The 21,459-nt window shown below is 41.4% G+C and overlaps 1 protein-coding gene across 1 annotated transcript in view; it reads right to left on the bottom strand.

Annotated features, from left to right (window-relative positions):
* The window catches only part of galnt9 (polypeptide N-acetylgalactosaminyltransferase 9), a gene marked incomplete at its 5' end in the record, with an annotated part of 90,775 nt that overhangs the window by 23,574 nt on the left and 45,742 nt on the right, over positions 1 to 21,459 (bottom strand). Inside the window, one exon of the mRNA XM_080765755.1 lies at positions 18,037 to 18,154. Within this exon, the coding sequence (XP_080621881.1) occupies positions 18,037 to 18,154 (118 nt within the window). The remainder of the gene's footprint in view (positions 1 to 18,036; positions 18,155 to 21,459) is intronic.

Raw genomic sequence — 21,459 nt, 5'->3', positions numbered from 1 at the left:
TCTCTGATCTGACCTTTCTCCAAAACCACAATTAAGGCATTAGCTGGAGATTTGGAAGGAAAAACAGGTGGCATGCAGCACAATACTGGCTTCACACCGTGCATGTCACGCTTCAGAGTTATCTTATCACTCTACTCCATGCACACGCACGCACGCACGCACAGTCTGGTTCCAGCCCACCAAGCTATTAGCAAAACAAATCAGACCAAATGGCTGATGTCCTTTTTTTCTGGGCACAAAAGACATCATGATAATGCAATGATTGCTCCTGATACTCCTTCTGCTGGAAAACACATCGACTCCCTGCTGACAGCACCTTTACCGCGGTGTCTCTCCCGCCTTGTACACTCGCATGGTAAATTATTGATCTGAAAGTGCAATTATCTAAGCTGACAAGTCACATTACAGCATGTTTGTTCTGTATTAATTAAACCAGTCACTGCAAAATGAAGTGGCATTCACAAACTGACGTCACGTTTTATATTGAGTATACTGAGTTAAACTATCAGATACTTCACTTAAGCAAGGGTCTGTGATATCTTTCATTGTGGTTTTGAATTAAGGTTTTCAGTTGAAACATTTGATTGTATCAACAAAAAAAAAATCTTTATTGTGATGTCAGTCTTTTATTCTGCCAAGACATGTATGTGCCTCTTCTATATCGGGGGTATACAGCAAGTGATTTGTTTTTGAAAATAAAAAAATAAAATCTATATTCCGATAGGAATCATTGTTTGCTCACTCAGTAACAGAGGTCCCCTTATCTCTCCAGCTGTCTAGTAACATACACACACCTGTACTGTATTTGTAGCCAAATCCGATGCCTTCATCCCTAGAAAAAGTAATGTAGGTATGTGGTAATCAGAGTTGGGGTCCGTTACTCTTAAAAGTAAGGCACTACATATTACATATTACTTTTGAAAAAAGTAATGCCTTACATTACTTTATTACTCCCTGGAGAAAGTAACTAGTTACATTACTCGTTACATTACTTTTGCGTTACTCCATAAAATTGCCTGTCGCATTGTCACATAATTTACCACTTAACAAATCTTTATAATCCTAATAAGGACACAAGATCTTTCTTTATGCTTTTTACCAGGTTGTGGAGGAATAAAACAAAATGGGCCTTTCCAAAACGGTCTAGTGCAGTGGTTCTCTTGACCTTGTAAAACTTTTTCTATGCAAACTTCTAATCAATTCTTCAATCAATCAAATCAAATATATTCAAATAAAAATAATGAGACTGAGAGAAATCAGTAGCCTATATGTTCACAGTGCTTTAGGATCCCTTTCTTTATGATGTGGAGTTCCCTGCTCCATTCTCATTAAATGTAGTTTTTCATGTCGGCATATTTGGTTTATTCATCTCTGCATTAAGCACACATTCTACAACAAACAAACCGACTGGCAGTGTTGCCAGGTTTTGGAAGAGAAACAAGCAGCCATGTCTATGAAAACAAGCCCAAAAGAAGCCTGACTATAGGATATTATAAAACAAGCCCAAAGTCGCTTATAAAAGCGGACATGGCAACAGCCCAACGTCTGCTCCGTCTCTGTGACAGTGGGAGACTGGCTCGCTGTGTGGAGCAGAGCAGTGCTGCTGCGGAGATTTTAATACCGAGACGACGTAAATGACAGTTATGACACAAGCGCTGTAGGCTATATCGAACAACGGACATTGATGTGTCCGGCCAGAGGTGGGAGGAGGACAGGTGGGTCTAAAACCGGACGTCTGGCCACCCTACGAGTCCACGACAGTAGCGAAAAGTGCTGTGCTGCTGCTGATCTGACACCAGTTTGACATGTTCTAGTCCGCGACTCCAGCGCACCATTACTTTTCATGTTCAACTCATCTCCGTTGTGTGCATTATTCTCCAAGTCCAAATTAAGCAACACTGCTGAAAGCAGCCACATGACGCAATTAAGTAGCGAGTAACGGCAGCGCTAAAGCGACCAGTAACTGTAGTGTGATTATCAATTTTGGAGGAGTAGTGTCGTTATATTACTCGCTACCGACCAAAGTAGTGTCGTTACAGTAACGAGATTTTCCGTTACTCGTTACACCCAACTCTGGTGGTAATGCATTCATAAAATAAAAATAAAAAGCATAGTTATCATTGATAGTTTGGAAAAACAAATCTAGGGAGTGTCTTTCTTGTCCTACTGGCACAGCATGCACTGCAAACGGGGCATGATTGGACATGATTGCTCAAACAGGGACTGATTGTTTCGCGAGATTATCACACACACTCTCACGCACACACACATGCACGCACAATGACATAATTATCTCAAAATAATTACACATATCTCAAAAATAATGAGAAACTTTCTCAAAATAATGGCCTAGTATGTAAAAATGATGACTTTGCATGAAAAAATTAAGAATTCTCCACTAAGCCACTATTTTTGAGTTATCTCATTTTTGAGACACTAACTCGTTCTTTTGAGACATTATTTTGAGACACTATGTCATTATTTCGATAAAATGTCTTATTATAACAACTGTTTGCATCACATTGGTGGAAATGGGCTTGCATAGGAAATAAAAGCCACTCGACGGGCAACAGTTGAGCACCACACTGCATTAGCATCAAAGGCACATCGTAAAGTCTAAATACCAAATAATATATTTTCTCTAACTTACTCTTTTGACATCCTGCACTGTAGGTCATTGGTGGTATATATTTTTAGAAAAGCCCATTTGGCTTTGACCCCAGATAAAACTGCAGAGCACATCATTAAAAGGCTAGCACTTAATAAGAGAGCATTCACTTTGATGTACTGGTAATGTAATTGCTAATTTAATTTGATTGCCACTGTACACAGTTACTTAATTGGGAACAGGGCCATTTGGGTGATATGCTCCACGTCGACTGCAGAAAACATGAGCAGTAAAGAAAGCACAAAGTGCTGTTAACAGAGGTAAACAGGCTTCAATCAGTTAACACAATAATAATCAATACTGAGGCTGACTTACAGTCATTCAGTCAGTAGGGATCTGTGAATGGAAAGGCATATTATAGGAACATAAAATGTTTTTTTTTGGCCTGTATCAATGCTGTGAGACTTATTGGTAACATGTTGTACACATAACAATGCAAATGATCGTATGACCTAAATCTGAATACAATCCCCAGAGGGACACAGATATCTGAGTTCAAAAGTCTGACCAGTAAAAGTAACCAAAAAAAACACACAAGATTGGCCCATAAAGTGTAGCATATACAAAAAACACAATAACCTACTGTAAACAATCAAGTTCCAACGTCAACCTGAGTTCTTCATATTAATGAATGAATTCATTAATTATTGAGCTATTCAGCACTGCAATGTCAACTGAGTCGCATGCACCGACCTATCTCCCTGCTCACTATAAAGTACAGCATATGATCTGGGCAGAGACAGCTCCAGGGGGGCAAGGGGGGGGGGGCTTTAGCCTCCTCTGGTGGAGGCTTAGCCCCCCTTAAGCCTCCCCTCCAAACAAGCCCAATTGACTGACTTCGATGTAAACCAAGATGCATTAGCCCGCCTCTAAATAGCCAGCACCCCCATAGCACCCCCAGTCAAAACATTCTCGAGCCATTGCTGGATCTGGGCCAGTCTACAGGAAGTCCCTCCACCGCCCCTCTTTAAAAAATCACCCCAGTCTGTCAGTATTAGTGCAGTAATAGGGTTTCTCCTCACCTCTCTGAGCAGCTTCTTACAGCTTGAGGTCCCCCAAGGGCATCCTGCTCCACTAGTTGAGCAGCTTCTTACAGCTTGAGGTCCCCCAAGGGCATCCCACCAATAGTTGCAATGAACATATCATTTGAGGCACATTTTTATCCATTGTGCCTGCCTTGTAGTACCTGTGAGTGCAAACATTTTCAGCTTGGGTGGTCCCAATGGGAGTAGAACCTATTAACTCTGGATGTATTGGTGCCGTATGCTCTTTTCATTGAAGTACTGTCCTAGCCCTGATCCTGGTAATATTGGTGTCATGCTCACTCTTTTGAGCAACAGGAGTCATGCTTAAGCACACGTCATCTGCCTAGTGGTACTTTCCACAATAAAAAAGTATCTGTCGAGTCCTTTTGTCAGTCAAGGTAGAAAGGAGGCAGAGATGAAAGGAAAGAAGCGGCTTGTGGGACCCTGGCTAGGATGATGAGAGAGCTGCTCGAGGGTCACATCGCATGGTCTTAATATTTCACCTCACTCTGCGAGGCTGCTGAGCGATTTGACAGACAGGGTGGAACAATGTCCTGCAGGAATGAACAGAGGAGAGAGGCCTCAGATGTGTCTGAGTGACACTGGATCTGTCGCCAGGGGGTCGCACAGAGTTCATCTCTGCTTTTATTGCCTGTTCTCTATGCATGACTGACGCCAAGGGCAACAGACTTGGGATTGGGGAAGTGACCGCAAAGCACCCACGAATAAATACAAAACTTGTCATGGTGGCTAGTGATGTTGAATGGCAATGAAGTATAGCTTGTCTGATATTATTTGACTTTGAAATGAAGATGGCAGAAGTCCATCTGAAAACATACAAACAAAAGTTAATAATACAAAATAAAGCAGAAATAAAGCAGAAATTCAAAATGCAGGTTAGCCTCTGTCTAGTGCTGCCCTCCTGAGAGTTATTGTAATACATTATGCATTGTTCTGAACATTGATTTGGTAAAAGTTTATCAATGAACATGCTCATGCGCTGTCCATGCAAGGTTAATTATGTGCACACCCAAACACATTTGACATTTTGTCATACTGCTATGAAAATCAATGGCTGAGCTAACAGCTTCTTCCTATGAGCCATCACACACATCAGATAATTGGCATTATGGACCCATATGCTCTTGACACATGCAAAAATAAATGAAGATGTAGCTGATGCTATGGGTATAGTTATGGCAGACACGATTCTCCATTAAGCAGTCTAAGTCAAGGTCACTTATTCTCAATAAGGTCACATTAATCACTGGTCAATCTGTCCATAGGTTTCTTGGCATGCCATCAGGTACATCTCCCGTAGTCTTGAAAAGGTTGGCTAGTCATTTTCAGTGGTGGAAAAAGTACTCAAATGTTTTACTTAAGTAAAAGTGTAAATACTGCAATGTAGCTGTACTCCATTACAGGTAGAAGTCCTGTATTAAAAATGTACTCAAGTAAAAGTACAAAAGTATCGACATTCGGCATAAAATGTACTTAAAGTACTTAATGGCCCAGTTCACAAGTTCAAAATGTATACAAAAAAAAAATCTACAAGATCGGCTAGTTTCAAATGGCCAAAATTTATATAGGGTTGAAGTGGTTAATGTATGATTTCTAATCAAAATTTTAATCTCCAAAGTAACTATTGTACCTGTAACTAAAGTTTTCAAATAATTGTAGTGGAGTAAAAGTGGAGAAAATGTTGTCTCTGAGATGTAGTGGAGTAGAAGTAAAAGTATTGGAAATTGGAAATACTCAAGTAAAGTACAAGTACAGTACTTGAGTAAATGTACTTGGTTACTTTACACCACTGGTCATTTTCCTCAAGGTTATGCGGTGCTATGTTGTGGTCCTATTCAAACAACCCCCACAATCAATCAATCAATCAATCAATCAATCAATCAAACAAAAAGCTCAAATAAACCCACAAATAGTTCTGTGTCCCTTTCATAAATCACTTTAGCAGTTACTAGTATTACTAGTACTACTGTACAGAAATCCACATGCAGAGAACTCCTCAGTGTTGATCTGTTTTGTTGTGCAGGTTTGCTGCTTTAGCTGCTCTTGGCGTGTAGTAGCCTACTGCTTCAGTGAGTGCCGTGCAACTAAAATAGTTGAATGTTACAGTATTTACAGTAGTACAACATCTTTGCTGCTATGCAATACAACATTTTTGTACTGTATGTATGTTGACCTTCACCAACTGATATTAAATTGATCTCTGCCCTGATCACGATGTTTTGCTATTGATTGGATTTTTCGTTCAACCATGGGTGATGTGGCATATGGCACAGCTAAAGTCGAGACTTTTTCAACTTAGAAGGCCCCTAAAACCCAGACTCTCAAAAACACACTGCAGGAGGAGACACAAGACTGCCACCAAAAGCCAAAAGCATTCTAAACAATAGAGACAGGCTCGATCAAGATCTAACCCTGGCAAGTTTTACACATTGAGCTTCACAGAAGCACATTATCTGCACATTGTCATTGTAAAATAATAACTGTGTGGATCCCAGTGGATTACATGGGAATTCCAAATCCTTATTCCAAACTAAGGTCGGCAAATCTTTAAGCAAACCCAAGCTAGAGGATTTACTTGAAGCTACAATTAACAGAAATAAATAAAGAATAGCTTCACATCCACAGGCTGGTTGTAGCCACACTTGAGCTAATGAGTGTGCGCTCACTTGTGTCTGGGGAGTTTAACACTTCCCTCATTTTAATATAAATGATTATTTTTGTGCCCAAGGGACTTCTCTACGCAGAACTACTCTGTTTCAATGGCACACCAAGAAATGCTCATTAAAAGCATGGAATATCCAAGCTGCATAGATGATGCACGTCTACCTTCATCCATCTTTTTGACGTTACAGAGAAAGACCTATGTCCTTGCTGTACTATAAACCTAGGTGTACTATCTGTGTATAATCCCTTCATTCACACTAATTCTCATTTCCCTTTTGATTGATATTCTCTTCTACAAGTTTGTGAATAACATTTACCATTCACAGTTGGCTAAGATTTCTGTAGCATTCACAGTTAGTCAGTTGAAGTCAGTCAAAATTCTTGTGTGAACAAGTAGAGGTAAAAATAAAAAAACATGCTAGCAATAATTTTATAAGAATTTGTGTCAGTTCTTTTCCCACAAAAGTTTAGATTTTGGCTTGATTCATTTCTTGCAGAAGGCAGTGCTGCGATGTTAGGCTGCCTCGCTACTCCCTTCGTCTGTAGCACGTACACTCCAAAGGATTAGGCTCAAGGAGCCAGCCTCCATCTAAACACCTGTATTAGCCAGCTGGGTTGTGTTGACAGACAGATATAGAGGGAGAAAGGACAAGATGGAAAGACACAGAGAGCCAATTCTATCATAGTGCCCCATATTCCTAAAAGCTGCTTGTAACAGAAGGGCCTGTGAAATTGCAGCTGCTCAGTGCATCTCGCTGCAGGTCCTCACATTTTTGGCCCTTTTGTTAGATTCTTCACTTTCTTCTGCCAAATAAAACTAAGACATCTACAGTGCCAATTAAGCATACAGATTAAAACAATTATATAATAATTGTAACGAGCTAATAAACTAATAAACACAAAAGTTTATTTCTAGTGTTTATGCTCTAAGAGAGGGAGGGAGAGAGAGAGAGAGGCTGATGCTTCGAAATAGACAATATTCACACGGCGGCCTTGGCATTTTGCATTGAAAAAGTAGGCTGGCAACGGGGTGGCATTTCGTTAACTTAATGGCAAGATTGGCGCCATGTGAATATGGTGAATTACTATTCATTTTAAAGGAAAAAGAAAACAAGAATTGTGAAATGCACAATCCATTTGAGATCATGTTAATTACCTCACGAGTGTGTGTTTAAAGATACCGTAGGTGGGAAATACATGCAGTTAGCCAGTTACACTCGAAAGAGGTCCTTAATTAAGTTTATGATTCATGCCAGATAGTAGGTCCACTGACAAGGTCTGTCTAATTACAGTAGTTGTCCCTCTGGGCCCAATCACCACTGGAACCTGTCTTTGAGGTAACGGTATAGCTTAAGGAAGTCATGTCATACAACAGTAATTCTGTTGGATAAAAAGTCGAAGGAATGTGCTACCCATCACTGTTAGAAAGCAGTGATATGAGGTTTTCCATTAATGCAATGGTGCATTCCTACAAAAGCGCAATCTGAAGCCACTACAACAAGCATACTGTATCTGATTGAGTTATCCAAGCACATTGCCTGCAGATTCACAGTGTTTTAGAATGGCAAGCCTATGGTAGATTTATGTGGGAAAACAACTTTCGAACACTCCGAGAATGGATAGATTACAAAACTATGCGACACCTAATTTAATTTGCAATGAGAAGATATCCAGTTGTTCTGAACACTCAGTTTTCATATTTGTATCTGTTCTTCCTGTCTATCATCAGTTTCAGAGCTGCAGGCTGAAAGGCATATAGTATTGAACCAGGAGTAAGTAACTCTCACTCCATTAAGCCCCGGTGGATTGATCCAACTCACTAAATAATGCAGGCATTGAAAAAGACAAATGATTGATCAATAGCCGATGTTCTCCCTTATCGTTACCTGTACACAGGAGTGAATTGACGAAAAGCTCCTCCCATGTTCCAGCTATATGAAGGAAAGTATTCTGGAAAATGTAATTGGTCATGCACCAGGCCAGTAAGACAGTGGCCAATAGAGGGAATTCACATTACAGTTACATACAGCAAGAAGTCAATAATTGATTTATGGAAGCGACCAGGTTTTCTGCTAGAATGACCCCTCCCATGTGGAGGATCCAGCAGCATTCCTCATCATGGCATTTATCCAATAACTCTCTGCTTCCATCGTTGCAGTCTGATGAACTTCTATAGCCAAATTGCTCAGCAGCCTGAGATTTGTACCGATCTTCAGGAATGGCTCTGTTTGTTAGAAAAGGCCCACGTATAGCCCGGGCCCCCTCCATCATCTGCTGCTCACTAGATGCGTACTGTACAGTATGTGGTGGTGAGTTTGCAGCTGTCCGAATGGTTGGTGTCCACAGATGGTTGGGACTTAATGTCGGGTCCTAATGACATAGCTGCCCTTTCCAAGGTGACAGATTTTATTTTATTTTTGCTGTGGAAAGCTAGGGAGTCTAAGGTCACATTCATACCAGAGAGCTTTGCTGCGATTAAAACGAATCCTGCTGCGCATTTTCAGAAAGTGCACTTCGTTTGGCAGGTGTGAAGGCTCATTCGAATCGTAATGCGTATCAAAGAACCGCATTATACTCCGAGCAAAAAGGGGGGTTTCGCTTCCCTTCCAATCGCACTTGATTACGATTCGGTGCAGGTGTGAATGCAATCCGCAGTAAATAAAGGAAATGAAGCAAACAATGTGGCGGGTGAGGAGCTGAACACAGTTGAAGACGGAGAAGGCATATTTTACGCAGCGCAAAGATGTCCCGTTACCGTGGATAGACGTGGTCGAATGAGGAGACTGAAGCCCTGATCGAAATGAGGACGAGTACATTAATCAATTGCTTAAGAAAACACATAAACACTGCAGTGCAGTGTAATAGTATTATAGCCTACAGAATATTCTGTCTGTCTGTGCGTGCCGTAAACATGGAGTGCTGTCACTGTGTGGGGACTAGTAGGGAGTAGGAACTTTCATCTCGATAAACTTGTAAACATTTTGCGCTGCTGTCTGTTATATCAGTGCGGCTCAGCGCTGTGCCTCCATGCCCAAAAGAACAGTGCGTGGCTGCGTGCGTAGTATAGTGAGAGAGCGAGAGAGTGGGGGGGGGGGGTCCAGTCCCACGACACATGCACGTTATGAGTATAATTTTATCACCATAGATAATTATTATTATTATTATTATCATTTCACTGTGTAGGCTAGTTTATGAGTGGAACACATTGATAAAGGTCCCCCCTGCTGCGTTTCCAATTGCTGCGGATCATGACAGTGTGAAGGCAAACAGCAGCAAATGAAATATGCAAGAATCCCATTTCTCCGCCCATACGCATCCGAGTCTACCGAAGTATTAGGTGAGAATGTGACCTAAAGCACATACACCACAGAGGAGAAATCTCTTTTTTGTGTGTATTCACAGTGTTGTTGTTTTCTTTTCTTTTTATATCTTCAGAGTTTTGTTTTGCATTAGGACAGTGTAGTGAGACAGGAAATGGCTAGAAAGATGGAAACGACATGCAAGAAAAAGGAGCTGTGTTTGAACTCAGGTCCTTGTGACTCACAAGTAGCATATGGTCATTGCGGTAACTCGCTGTGCAACTAGGCACCTCCACATGTTGTTTGTTTCATACTTTAGTATTGTAGTTATTTACCTACTCTGTACTGAAATACCAACATGCAAGCATGTAGATTGAATCTAATTCTGACTGAAATCGTTTTTTGAGATTGTGTTTAACTTGTGTTTAAGAAATCACAATGTGGGAGAGTGCGGTAAGATGAGCCATTCTTTTGCAGTTTCCATTACTGTGGCCAGAAAATACAACTTTCAAAACAATAATTTAATACATGCTATTCATCATAGAATAAGTCAAAATGAAAGAAAAACATTTATTTTATCCGTCTTCATAAACTAAATTTAAGTAATTATTCACGTAGGCTACAGTATATATTTTAAGATATATTGTATTATAATTGATTTAATATAGGCTCAATTTACTTCAAACCAAGTTACTAATCTAAACCTAGACCATACATGGGCAACTGGCGGCCCGTGGGCCACATGCGGCCCCCACCATCACTTAATGCGGCCCACAGGTTAATATCAGAATACTGACAAATTATTGATTTTGGCTGTTACAATTCCAAACATGCAAACATGAGCCACTTTAATTACTTCAGTCTAAATATGTAGCTTAATGACTAGTATTAAAGTGTTGTAGATCAGCTATCTTTGCTACGACAGTATGCAATGTGGCCCTCTGGAGTCTGGAGTGAGTGTGGAACTATAGAGGCCCTCAGTCTCCATCATCAATGTTGCCCATCCCTGCTATAGACACAGACTTAAATACATTGTAGAAGAAAGAAGTTGTTAGCAGGACAGAGCAAATATCACCTCTGATCTATAATCTCAAGTTGCAACTAGCATAAACACTACCTGATCAACCTTACTTACATCTACTCCCCTCAGACACATGAATAATTACTGTATGAGAGTTCAATAAAATCACTTTAGTTTGCAAAAAGCACCATTTTGGCTCTATTTTTACAAACTACATGATCCAAAACATGACATGGCTGCTGTGAATGTTCCTTGGTACTGCAAATTGTTTTTCGATTCCTTGAAACGTACAGTAGGGTTGTCCAAAGGCTCACCTACCCCATTCTCCCTACTCTACAACAGCAGTAAACCATCTGCATCTTCTTATCATATTGCATGAGCTCAGCAGATCCAGATGAAGCAGATGTCACAACAACCTAAGAGCAACATCAGAATCAGATAGCATCTGACCAACGTTTTTCTGTTTTGAAGCAGCACCTGTTAAGAACTACACAGAAAGAATGGTTAGCTAAATGGCCTGAAATTAACATGGACTCAAGTCCACATTAATTTCAGGCCAGAAGCATTTAAAAATGAGTGTGGTGTGTCTGTAAAATTGTCTCACTGTTTGTGTGTTAAGAATAAACACATCATAACTAAGCATAAAACAAGTATAAACAAGAAATTAAAACAGCAAGATCTCCCTCCACTAATAAATTGAAATATATATTATATAATTAGTATCAAAGCCCTTTGACCTTTGACAAATAAAATTAAACTGAAATGGAAATCAGTTCTGATGGTTACAAAAACTGTTTCAAACTGTAATAAAGCTTAGATGCTCTGTGTAAGTGAAATTTAATTACAATCCTCCTCTGTGGTACCTTGTGTTCCAGCTACAGCAGATTTTAATTAGTTTTATTCTCTTCACTGTGGACAGATTATAAGCACAGGCGCCTGGAGGCACAGCCCATGAGGTTAAAAACACAGGCCTTAAAACAAGGTGTTTATTAATTACTGTGCAAAAGACTTCTACTTGCTTGAAGAAGTATACTGTAACTGCACATGTGGTGTGTCAAGGGTGTCAACCTCAGAGGACTCTATGACACCATTATGCCAAAACTAAGAATTCTTGTTCTTTGTTAAGGGTTCTCCAGCAGGAAGGTGGGCCATCTTTCATATTGATTATTGAAATATTATGATTAGGGGTGTAACGATACTTTTTAACAGCGATACGATACGTATCACGATACATGGTTGACAATACGATACATGGACGATATTGGTTCATTATGGCGATCCAATCCGATACGATTCAATGATTTGAAATCAATACAGTAACTATTTAAAATACATTGACATTATTTTAAACTAAGTAATTAATCCCCTCTTTTTCTTTTATCTTCTAAAAATTGCTAAATACCATGCACAAAAATGTAGTATTGATACAATCGATTATTTGCATAGCAAAACGATTCGATACCAATTATTTGCATCGCAAAACGATACGATACAAAATCAATGTTGCTGTTTTCATTTTGATATACTTCGATTCATGAAATTAAAATAGATTTTTCAATGCAGTTACTATTATCGTTACACCCCTAATTATGATACAATGACAAAGCACATTAGGTTGTATTAAACGGATGGATGGTGGCCCTAGGTGGCTCAGAGGACTTCTGGGGCTCATTCCTTGTGCTCAAAATGGGCCTCATTGATTATGTGAAATGATCTTGCTTTGTGAGCAGATCATTGCAAGTAGAGTCACAAAGTTACAGTATGTGTCCTCTGTGGTCATTTTTCTGTCTACATGAGACTTGCTTATGGGAATAGTCCACAAGACCTGTCTGTGAGACCTGTAGGTCAGGTGCATGCAGGCTTTAACCACACTACTACAGTGCATATGCCCTGATGCTGAATGCAGCCGAGTGTCATCTTTGTCACATTTCATCATTCTTCACAGTCTGTGTTTTCTAAACACAATAAATAAATATGTTTAATTCCACAGTGCAATTCAGTTTTACTTGGAATGGTAGCGTTTTAGCTTTGATAGAGTATATAATTTACATGCATGTGGTGCTAGAGAGTTCCAACGTCCCACTGTACAGTATTGCCTGAAGGGACATGGTAGCGGTTGCTATATCAGCAAAGCCACAGTGAGACAGAGAAGGGGGAGGTGAGAGACGCATGATGCGACAAATGTGTATTGACAGTTGTGGCAGAAATCATCTCCATCCTTGGCTGTTGCCCTGTTTCTAAACTCATCCTCGTGGTAAGCAGAATTTTAATTTCCAGACATGTAGGTTGTGAAAAAGGTTTTGAGGGGGGAGCTAAATGTTTTCATAATAATCCCAAATCGTATGCCACTGGGAGATGTGGCAAAATAAGCTGCTTTAATTCTGTCTTGCTATAGCAAACAAGATGCACCTGCACCTGAGACAAATACTGTATAATGGAGAAGAGTCTGGCTCATATTTTAACAGTTATTTGGCAGCCTGCAATCTATACAGACGTCATCTTGCTGGACATGTGTCTGCCCAACATAATGAATTGCACTCTGTTCCATCTCAGTGAGCTACTGTAGGCACAGTGATGTATTAGTCAAGTACAAGTATAGCATGCAGGGCTAGACTGGGTCAAAAATTCAGCATTGACATTTGTTCCGAGACCACCAGATAGCAGATACTCTACCGAAATAAATAGTAGTGGAGTAAAAAGTGTAATATTGACCTTATCAGATTGTAGTAATAAGTAATAAGTAGTAAATATACATAAAGATATGTACATAAAATACATGTAAATCTCTAAAGTAAAGTAAACCTACCTCAACATTATACTTTACAGTACTTCAGTAATGTGCTTACAGTAATTATTTTTCCACCACTGGCTTGCATGGCCTTTGTAGTTTAGTCTTACCATACTTCTCTGTGCTCATCACTTCTCTTTCACATCCTGCCCAGTAAATTGTCCCTTTCTAAAGAAAGAAAAAGAAAACTCCAGCGAGAGCCGTCTGATCTAGTTTCCCTCCTCGCAGCTGTGTACTATTCTCTTACATCATTACTCAAAATTGACAACCACCACACTTCACAGTGCTATGTACCACTGGTGGAAAGTAACTAATTACATTTACTCAAGTACTGTACTTAAGTGCAATTTTGGAGTAGTTTTACTTTACTTGAGTACCGGTATTTCCAAATTTCAATACCTTTACTTTTACTCCACTACAACTATTTGAACATTAGTTACTATTTGAATTAGAGATGTCCCGATACTGTATCGGTATTGGGAAAAGTATCGGATCGGCCCTTATTTGTCATATCGGATCATAACGGTATCGGTGAATATGCCAGTCTAACCACCGATCCGACACAGGGGTAAGGGGTTGACAGGTTAATACAATGTTGGATGTTTGCTTTGGAGCTGTGGAAGTGCATATTTGAGTGAGGAGTCTGCTATAAACACAACACGAGATATATAGCTAGACAGCTATAAACACAACATGAGATCACGACACTGGTATCGGTATTCGGTATCGGTATCGGCTAACACAGAAATGTACATATCGGGATCGGATCGGAAGTGAAAAAAGTGTATCGTGACATCCCTAATTTGAATTATTATTTAAAAACATACATTAACCACTTCAGCCCTATTTAAATGTAGGCTATTTGAAAATAGCCTATCAACAAGTCCACAGAATAGGGACACTATAGGGTTCAATGGTTAGTACTCAGAGAGTGTTCTGCAGAAGGAAGAAGGCGCAGTAAATGATAAATAACGGCATAACCTCTCCTTTCATCGGCCCCTCCAGTGAAACGGAGCTGGGCAGCCTCGGCTATTGAGAACAGCACCAGGCTAATTGTTAAACATGTTCCTGTCAATCATCCGTGTCCCAAATGGCAACTCCCTCAAGCTGACACCACATTGAGCTTGAGCGTGGGCCGTAGAATCGTCTTAGAGGAATAATTGCCCTCCGTCAGGCAGGGGCCCCATCTCCATTCCATTAGTAGCTGTACATGAATGGGTTGAACGTTGCAGCCAGGCTGTTAACTATGGATCTATTCAAGCTTGTGACCGTGCTGAATGACCCCCTTTTTTGGGACGCTGTGTGCCTAATTTCCTACACACATGATTCTAAGGCCGAACAGGACAGAAGGTAATTTGCATTCGTGGTCATGGGTACTGTGTTCACAGGCATATTCGCTCAGTGAAATGCCATAAACAAATGAAAGAGATAAATATTCCATAGTGTAAATGCCAGAGGCTTGATGGGAAGTAATTGTGTGATTGTGCCAGAGCATAAATCCAAGCAATATTATACTATATCAAATAGGTTTGTTTCTGACTTCATTCATATATAGTTGCGGATGGATAAATCTCTACAGTATATAAGCCACCTCTAACTCACCTCTGTGATTTGTTAGGCACACATACTATACAGCAAAAGCAAACCTCTTGAATAAGAAAACACTGAGTAACCTTGAGTGTGAGCAATCGAGGTGGAGAGAGCTGCATGCATTCCCTCTAGTGATGACTCACAACAATGTAGTAATGCAAGAACAAGCTCTAGATAAAGACACTAGAGGCTAGATGATGCTTACTAATGGCAGAAAAATGAACTTGCTTTTGATGAGGTTGGTGTGGGGAGTGGTACTGGGGGGTGTATGTGGGTGCTACTCCAGTCCATTTGGAATCACGGGAGAGCTCTGAAATGGCCATCAACAACTATAACTGTCGTGTGCGCCAATAAAGCAGTGTGTGCAACTGAGATCAATTCTCTAGTTGCAGCCACTGCCGTCACCTCAACTGCTGTTTCGAAAAGGTGCTGTGACACGTCTCTGAGATTTCGTTCAGAGCCATCTCCAGATCTGATTAAATGGATGTGGGGACACCATTAAATGAAGCAGTGGCGATCTCTCAAGCATTTCTCATTCCTATAAGCCCAAGGAGAGTGTGTGTGTGTGTGTGTGTGTGTGTGGGGGGGGGGGGGGGGGGTTAGATTCAGATAAGTTCTGCTCGGCTGGAGAGAAACATTTTCTGAATTTAAACACTTACTGATTCTTCAGACAGCCCCTCCGCTCACGCGAAGCGTTAAATTCAACTCTAACGCTGGCAAAAAGAGATTTACATTTTCTTTATAAAGGCTTTAGAGCCTTTGGGTTGGATGAAGATTTGCATTAAGGCAGCTTTGCCCCACCACCCCTAACCCCACCATCATACACACTCTCTTTTCCTCCACTCCCATCTAAGACTTTCTGACTTTTAGAAGTTTAATAATGGCTTCTGTTGACGCCCCTGGGTTTTGTATCTTAAGCCGCATCTGCCTCAGGGTACAAAACATAAGGAAGGTTCATCATAAGCTGTTACAAACTCTGAATATAGATTTAATTTCAAGTTGTTTTCCATTACTACTGTGTGTTCATCTGAATATTACCCTACCCAAATATTAGATTCTGTTGGTTTCTTTATGGTTTGAAACGGCATCTGGAGCCCTCCAGCGTGTGGAGGAATGTATTTTTAAGAAACCCGCATCTATTCTCCCAGCAATTCTCTCAGCCATTTAATTTTCTGCTTATGGTGGTCTATTTGAACTTGGAGAAAAAAAGGAAAGCCTTTATTTTACCTGGATCCTAAAGGGGTTTGAATGCAGTTTTGCTGATGCAGCATGCATCTCGACTGGTTGACTCAGAACAGATGTACTTGAAGTTGACCTACCTAACTGAATAGATAAAAAATAAAATATAGTTGCAAGCAGCAATGAACAGGGTCCAAGCACAGAAATAGATTATAGATATGGGAGGAATATGAAGAGGAAGCGGATGAAGATAATGACCATGAAGTAATAAGGGTGGGGGGGGGGGTTATGTGGTTGTTTACAGTGAGATTTTAATTCACAACCCTACGCACTTTGCATTTATCGCAATATTATGTAATTAATTCATGGTTTTGAATGCCTGTGCAAGCTCTTTGGTGGTCTTCATCTTCAGAATTATATTCTGCCACTAAATTATAATTAAGATCACCATTGCAATCACTGGCCCAGGAAGATTGCTTTTGATTCTCAGATAACAACAAAGAATTGAACATGAACATATGCATGGGTCGATGTCCGGTATGCCCAGTTTGGTGTATATGAGCTTAAACCAGTTTGATTGTATGTGTACCGACTGAAACGGAAATCGTCATCATGAGACATGCTGGCAAGTTATAAATAGTGTACAACAAAAAACCTGTGCCAACGATGTCGCATTTCCTTATTAGGGAAGCTAAATCCATCTTGTATTGCATTAGTAATAAGCAATATGAAAGCGTGATTAACATTATTATGTTTGTGCACCAGTCTTCACCATCAAGCAGTGTGGACTGACATGGAAACACCTGGGAAAGAAGGCCCAGGATAGAGGACTCTGGTAGAGCAATAAAAGTAAGCAAGCAAGCACGGGTCTTCATTGGGAATCAACGTCACCTCGATGCACATTGGAGACATCCTGTAGGTGACTCGGTGGTAGTGTGTTGTTTGCAGTAGAGACACTCACATTTAGTACAACAACATCTTGTGGCTGCTATACTGTAGTTGAACACAAATACAAAACAATCTAATATCCTGCAAAAATAATGATTGACCAGAAACACAGGGAGATCAGATTTCACTGTCGTTTTCACAAAAAAAATGTTGTTTACAAAGCATGACACAGCAGCCGGCTGTTTTAATCATCATTTATCTGACCCAGTGTATGTGTTGAAACAAGAGGAGACCTGGCAGAGACTAATTTAGTGACAACGAAACTGCGCCATTGTGGAAGAAAAAACATCTCCTCTCTGTGCCCTGAGCACAGTTTCCAACAGTACCATATAAGACTTTGGTTATACTGCGACTTACTCCTCTCTGTGCCCTGAGCACAGTTTCCAACAGTACCGTATAAGACTTTGGTTATACTGGGCAGTTGCCAGGTTGTAATGTCTGTGTGTGAAGTAGAGAGCAGCTGAAAAATATCATTCATGCTCAGTGAAACTCCCCGTGATAAATAAAGTTTAAGAATGGGGAGGGGGAAAAGAATGAGGTATAATCGCAAACCTTAGCAGACAAGTCGAGGTGCAAAGTGGTATTATTATATGTTGGCTTACTTCAAACTTCCATCCATACAGAAAACACATCACCTCAACTGTGTGAGGAAAATAAAAAACCTGCGTCTCCACAGTGTCCAGGACCATGGACAGCTCCTCAGCGCTCAGCCAATTTTACACCACAGTTAAAACACAACACCAACAAAGCAACAGCAATAACAAATTAGGGAAATGGATTTTGCCAGTGCGTAATTACTGTATCAACTAACAATTTGAAAAAGCAGTCCTTACCCGCATGCCGAGCTCAATGTTCTCCCCACCATACACCTCCATTCCAGGGTCCAGCAGGCCAATCTCTCCAAAGTATTCACGGTCAACAACAAAGGAGCACCCAATCATAGCCGGCGTTCTGGATAAGAAGAGACAGAAATAGGGTTGGGGGAGGGTTAGAGTAACAAATGGAGAGATATCAGAGTAAGAGACAGAGAGAAAGAGGGGGTTGGGGAGAAACACATGGAGGTGGAGGTGTTGAAATCTTGGGTGAGGTGAAAGAAGCATATAGATCATTGGGACCGGTCAAAAAGAGAAAAGTCGGAGTGATGGAAAATGATATGGGCAGATGGAGACCAAGAGGCAGAGAGAAAGAAGTAGACAGAGGGGGAGTAAAGAGAGAGGGGTAGAGGAATGGAGAATGGAGAGCTTCTGAAGGCTATTCCCACATGGTACCACTGATCTTTTAGAAGCCCATGAACGGATAATCTTGTTCATCATCGTTAACAAAAGAAAAAACCCCGGCAAAATGCAAGACAGAGAACATTTACTGCATATACAAGATGGTTAGCACATTGGGTTAGGCCTTACAAAATATTTGATTCAGAACAATATTAGAAGGCTTTTCAGAATCAGCTGTAGTCGGAATCTCACACACACATTTCTGGGATTTACAGCACATACAGGCAGGTTTTATAAGAAACCCAGTGTGATGGTTCTTTTGAAGTATTACATGAAAATTATATATTATTCGGCACGACATGGCAAGCGTAGGTTTCAATAATACATTTTTGTAAGGTACAGTATGTGTCATATATGCCCGCTTGAGGAATGCATAATGGTACACTGAGTGCCCACATACAGTATATTGTAGTATAGTGTTTAAAACCCACATGTGGGCCAAGAATCAAACCAAAAACCAGCTGCATCTCCCCCGTGCTATCTCCCTCTTGAAATAAATAGAATGGATATAAAAAAGGCTCCTAAGAGACCAGGCACTGAACGAAAAGTGCTCTGAAATAATGTCATGGATCTGTTTTGAGCGGTGCCTCCACTCCATTACGCAGCTATGCGTGTCCTTATACATATGTGTGTGTCTGTCTCGGTGTCCGAGCACGGAAAGCTTCAACAAGGTAACTCTGGGCGTGTTCCTGGGGGTCTGGATGTTCCAGGGACCCCCACACGGTAACTCTGTCATTTCTCAACCGTTTCGGACTCGGCTCGCCGGAACCGGGCCGCCCCCCTGGGCGCGCATTCCTGTGTGTCTAGATGTTGCAGGGATCCCCCCGGGACCCCCACATGGTACAGTATAAGTTTCTTCTTTGGTCAATTTCACCGTGGGCCGGTTCTTACTTCAACTGCAGTGTGTAAAGTACTGTGGGTCAAAGATCCATAAACATTACATTCATACTGCAGTGAGCTGCAATGGTGAGCTGAATTAAAAGGTTCAGGTTCAGAGGCTGTACAGTTTCCGTACCAGACCGTGGTGCAGTACGTGAGGATGCTCTCGATGGCACAGCGGTAGAAATTCCCCAGGATCTGAGGAGATAGGTCTACTTTCCTCAGTCTCCTCAGAAAGAAGAGACGCTGGTGGGCCTTCTTGACCAGAGACGCAGTGTTGAGGGTCCAGGAGAGGTCCTCAGAGATGTGGACCCCCAGGAATCTGAAGCTTGGGACCCGTTCGACCTCCGCTCCGTTGATGTGAATCGGAGCGTGAGTGACAGCCCTAGTCCTCCTGAAATCCACTATGAGCTCCTTGGTCTTCTTGGTGTTCAACGCCAGCTAAAGTGGGGACCTCCATTATGGGTCATTGACTCTGTATTAAAAGGAGAGCAGTGTGCCTATACTGTATGTGGGGACAAAGAGAGTGTGTGTGTGTGTGTGTGTGTGTGTGTGTGTGTGTGTGTGTTCTGTTTGGATGTATGGGCTGTCAAGGCCAGAAAGTAGTGTTTTGCCACTCGGTAGGCGTTCCCGCATAACTTCCGGGTATAATGATGATGTCACGTGCAATCGCGCATGACCTCTATAATTGTAGAGCAATTGTCCTTTCTGGCTATGATATGTGTTCTGTAAGGCTATAGTCTGGAACTAGCCAATCAGGCTCCAGTCCTTATCTGGCCTATGGGATACTGTAGTGGTACTAACCAACTGCAAAATATGCCGGCACAAATCAATGGTAGATTAACACTGAAATTTATATTCATAAACATACAAAAATTCCCCCGAGTCTCCCACCAGTCAATTGTTGGCTGAAGAATACGACAAAAAAACTGTCTTAAGTCAGTACTTAGCCCGTTGTCATGCAGAGGTTAGGCTTTTCAGACAGGGATCGTCACCACGCACGCCTACATTCTCGCTTTACTTTACTTTATTTGGACGGGACAGAGCATATTAATGAACAGTACATATAAATGTAGCGTAAATACACTTTTCGGATTTAGCATGATGCTAATTTACATCCGTAGTCCCCACATTCTCGCTTGGGCACGCACGCACGCACGCACACACACACACACACACACACACACACACACACACACACACACACACACACACACACACACACACACACACACACACACACACACACACACACACACACACACACACACACACACACACACACACACACACACACACACACACACACACACACACACACACACACACACAGCTCTGAGAGTATACTGGCATAGTCTGCCACCTTTCAGATACAGTAACTGTGTACATCTCATCCTATGACATTCCTTTTCAGTTCCATGTACAATTGAATGTCAGCTTGTGTATAGTCATAATGTCAATGGCATTACAGAGCTTACTTGTAATGTCACTTGAACTGTGGGGCAGCAAGAATCCGACACTTAACATTTCAAAAGTGTAAAGGAAAGGGAAGGCGCGCGTGCCATGTTGTACATTGTACAGGTATGTTTCATGGTCAACAAAATACTTGATGTGATCCTATAGGAACCCTTATTCCCTCAAGAATGTCTGTTCCATGGACCGGTAATATCTCACACTCTTGTGCCGGCCATTCTGGCTGACCAGGGAATTCACGGCTTATGTTGTAAGCTGTGTACATCCATTCCTGCCACAAGCCCTGCACAAACAACGAGAGGAGACGAAGCAGAGGGGGGAAAGAGCCTGTTATGATCTCTGCAGAGCAATCACGGCAGTCCAACGGGACTACAGCAGGAAGATTAAGACACTGATAAGCGATAATGACCCCCATAATACGTGGCAGGGACGACACACAATATCGGGCATGAAAGGAAAACCTGTCTGTGCAGCTAACACGCGGCCTGCCTACAGCTTTTACCCCCCTTTGGAGGTTAACACCAACCTCCCGGAGGGAGTCCCCACCACTGCCGACATGACTGGTCATCATCACTGAGGTTGACTTGCACAGACACCATCCGCCATACTGTATAGCAGTATGGCGGACGG

Source organism: Protomyctophum bolini, assembly GCF_963924005.1.
Source record: "Protomyctophum bolini genome assembly, chromosome: 6".
NCBI classification, from domain to species: Eukaryota; Metazoa; Chordata; class Actinopteri; order Myctophiformes; family Myctophidae; genus Protomyctophum; species Protomyctophum bolini.
The sequence above is the reverse complement of the archived record's forward strand: the minus strand, read 5'-3'. Positions and strand labels throughout refer to the sequence as shown.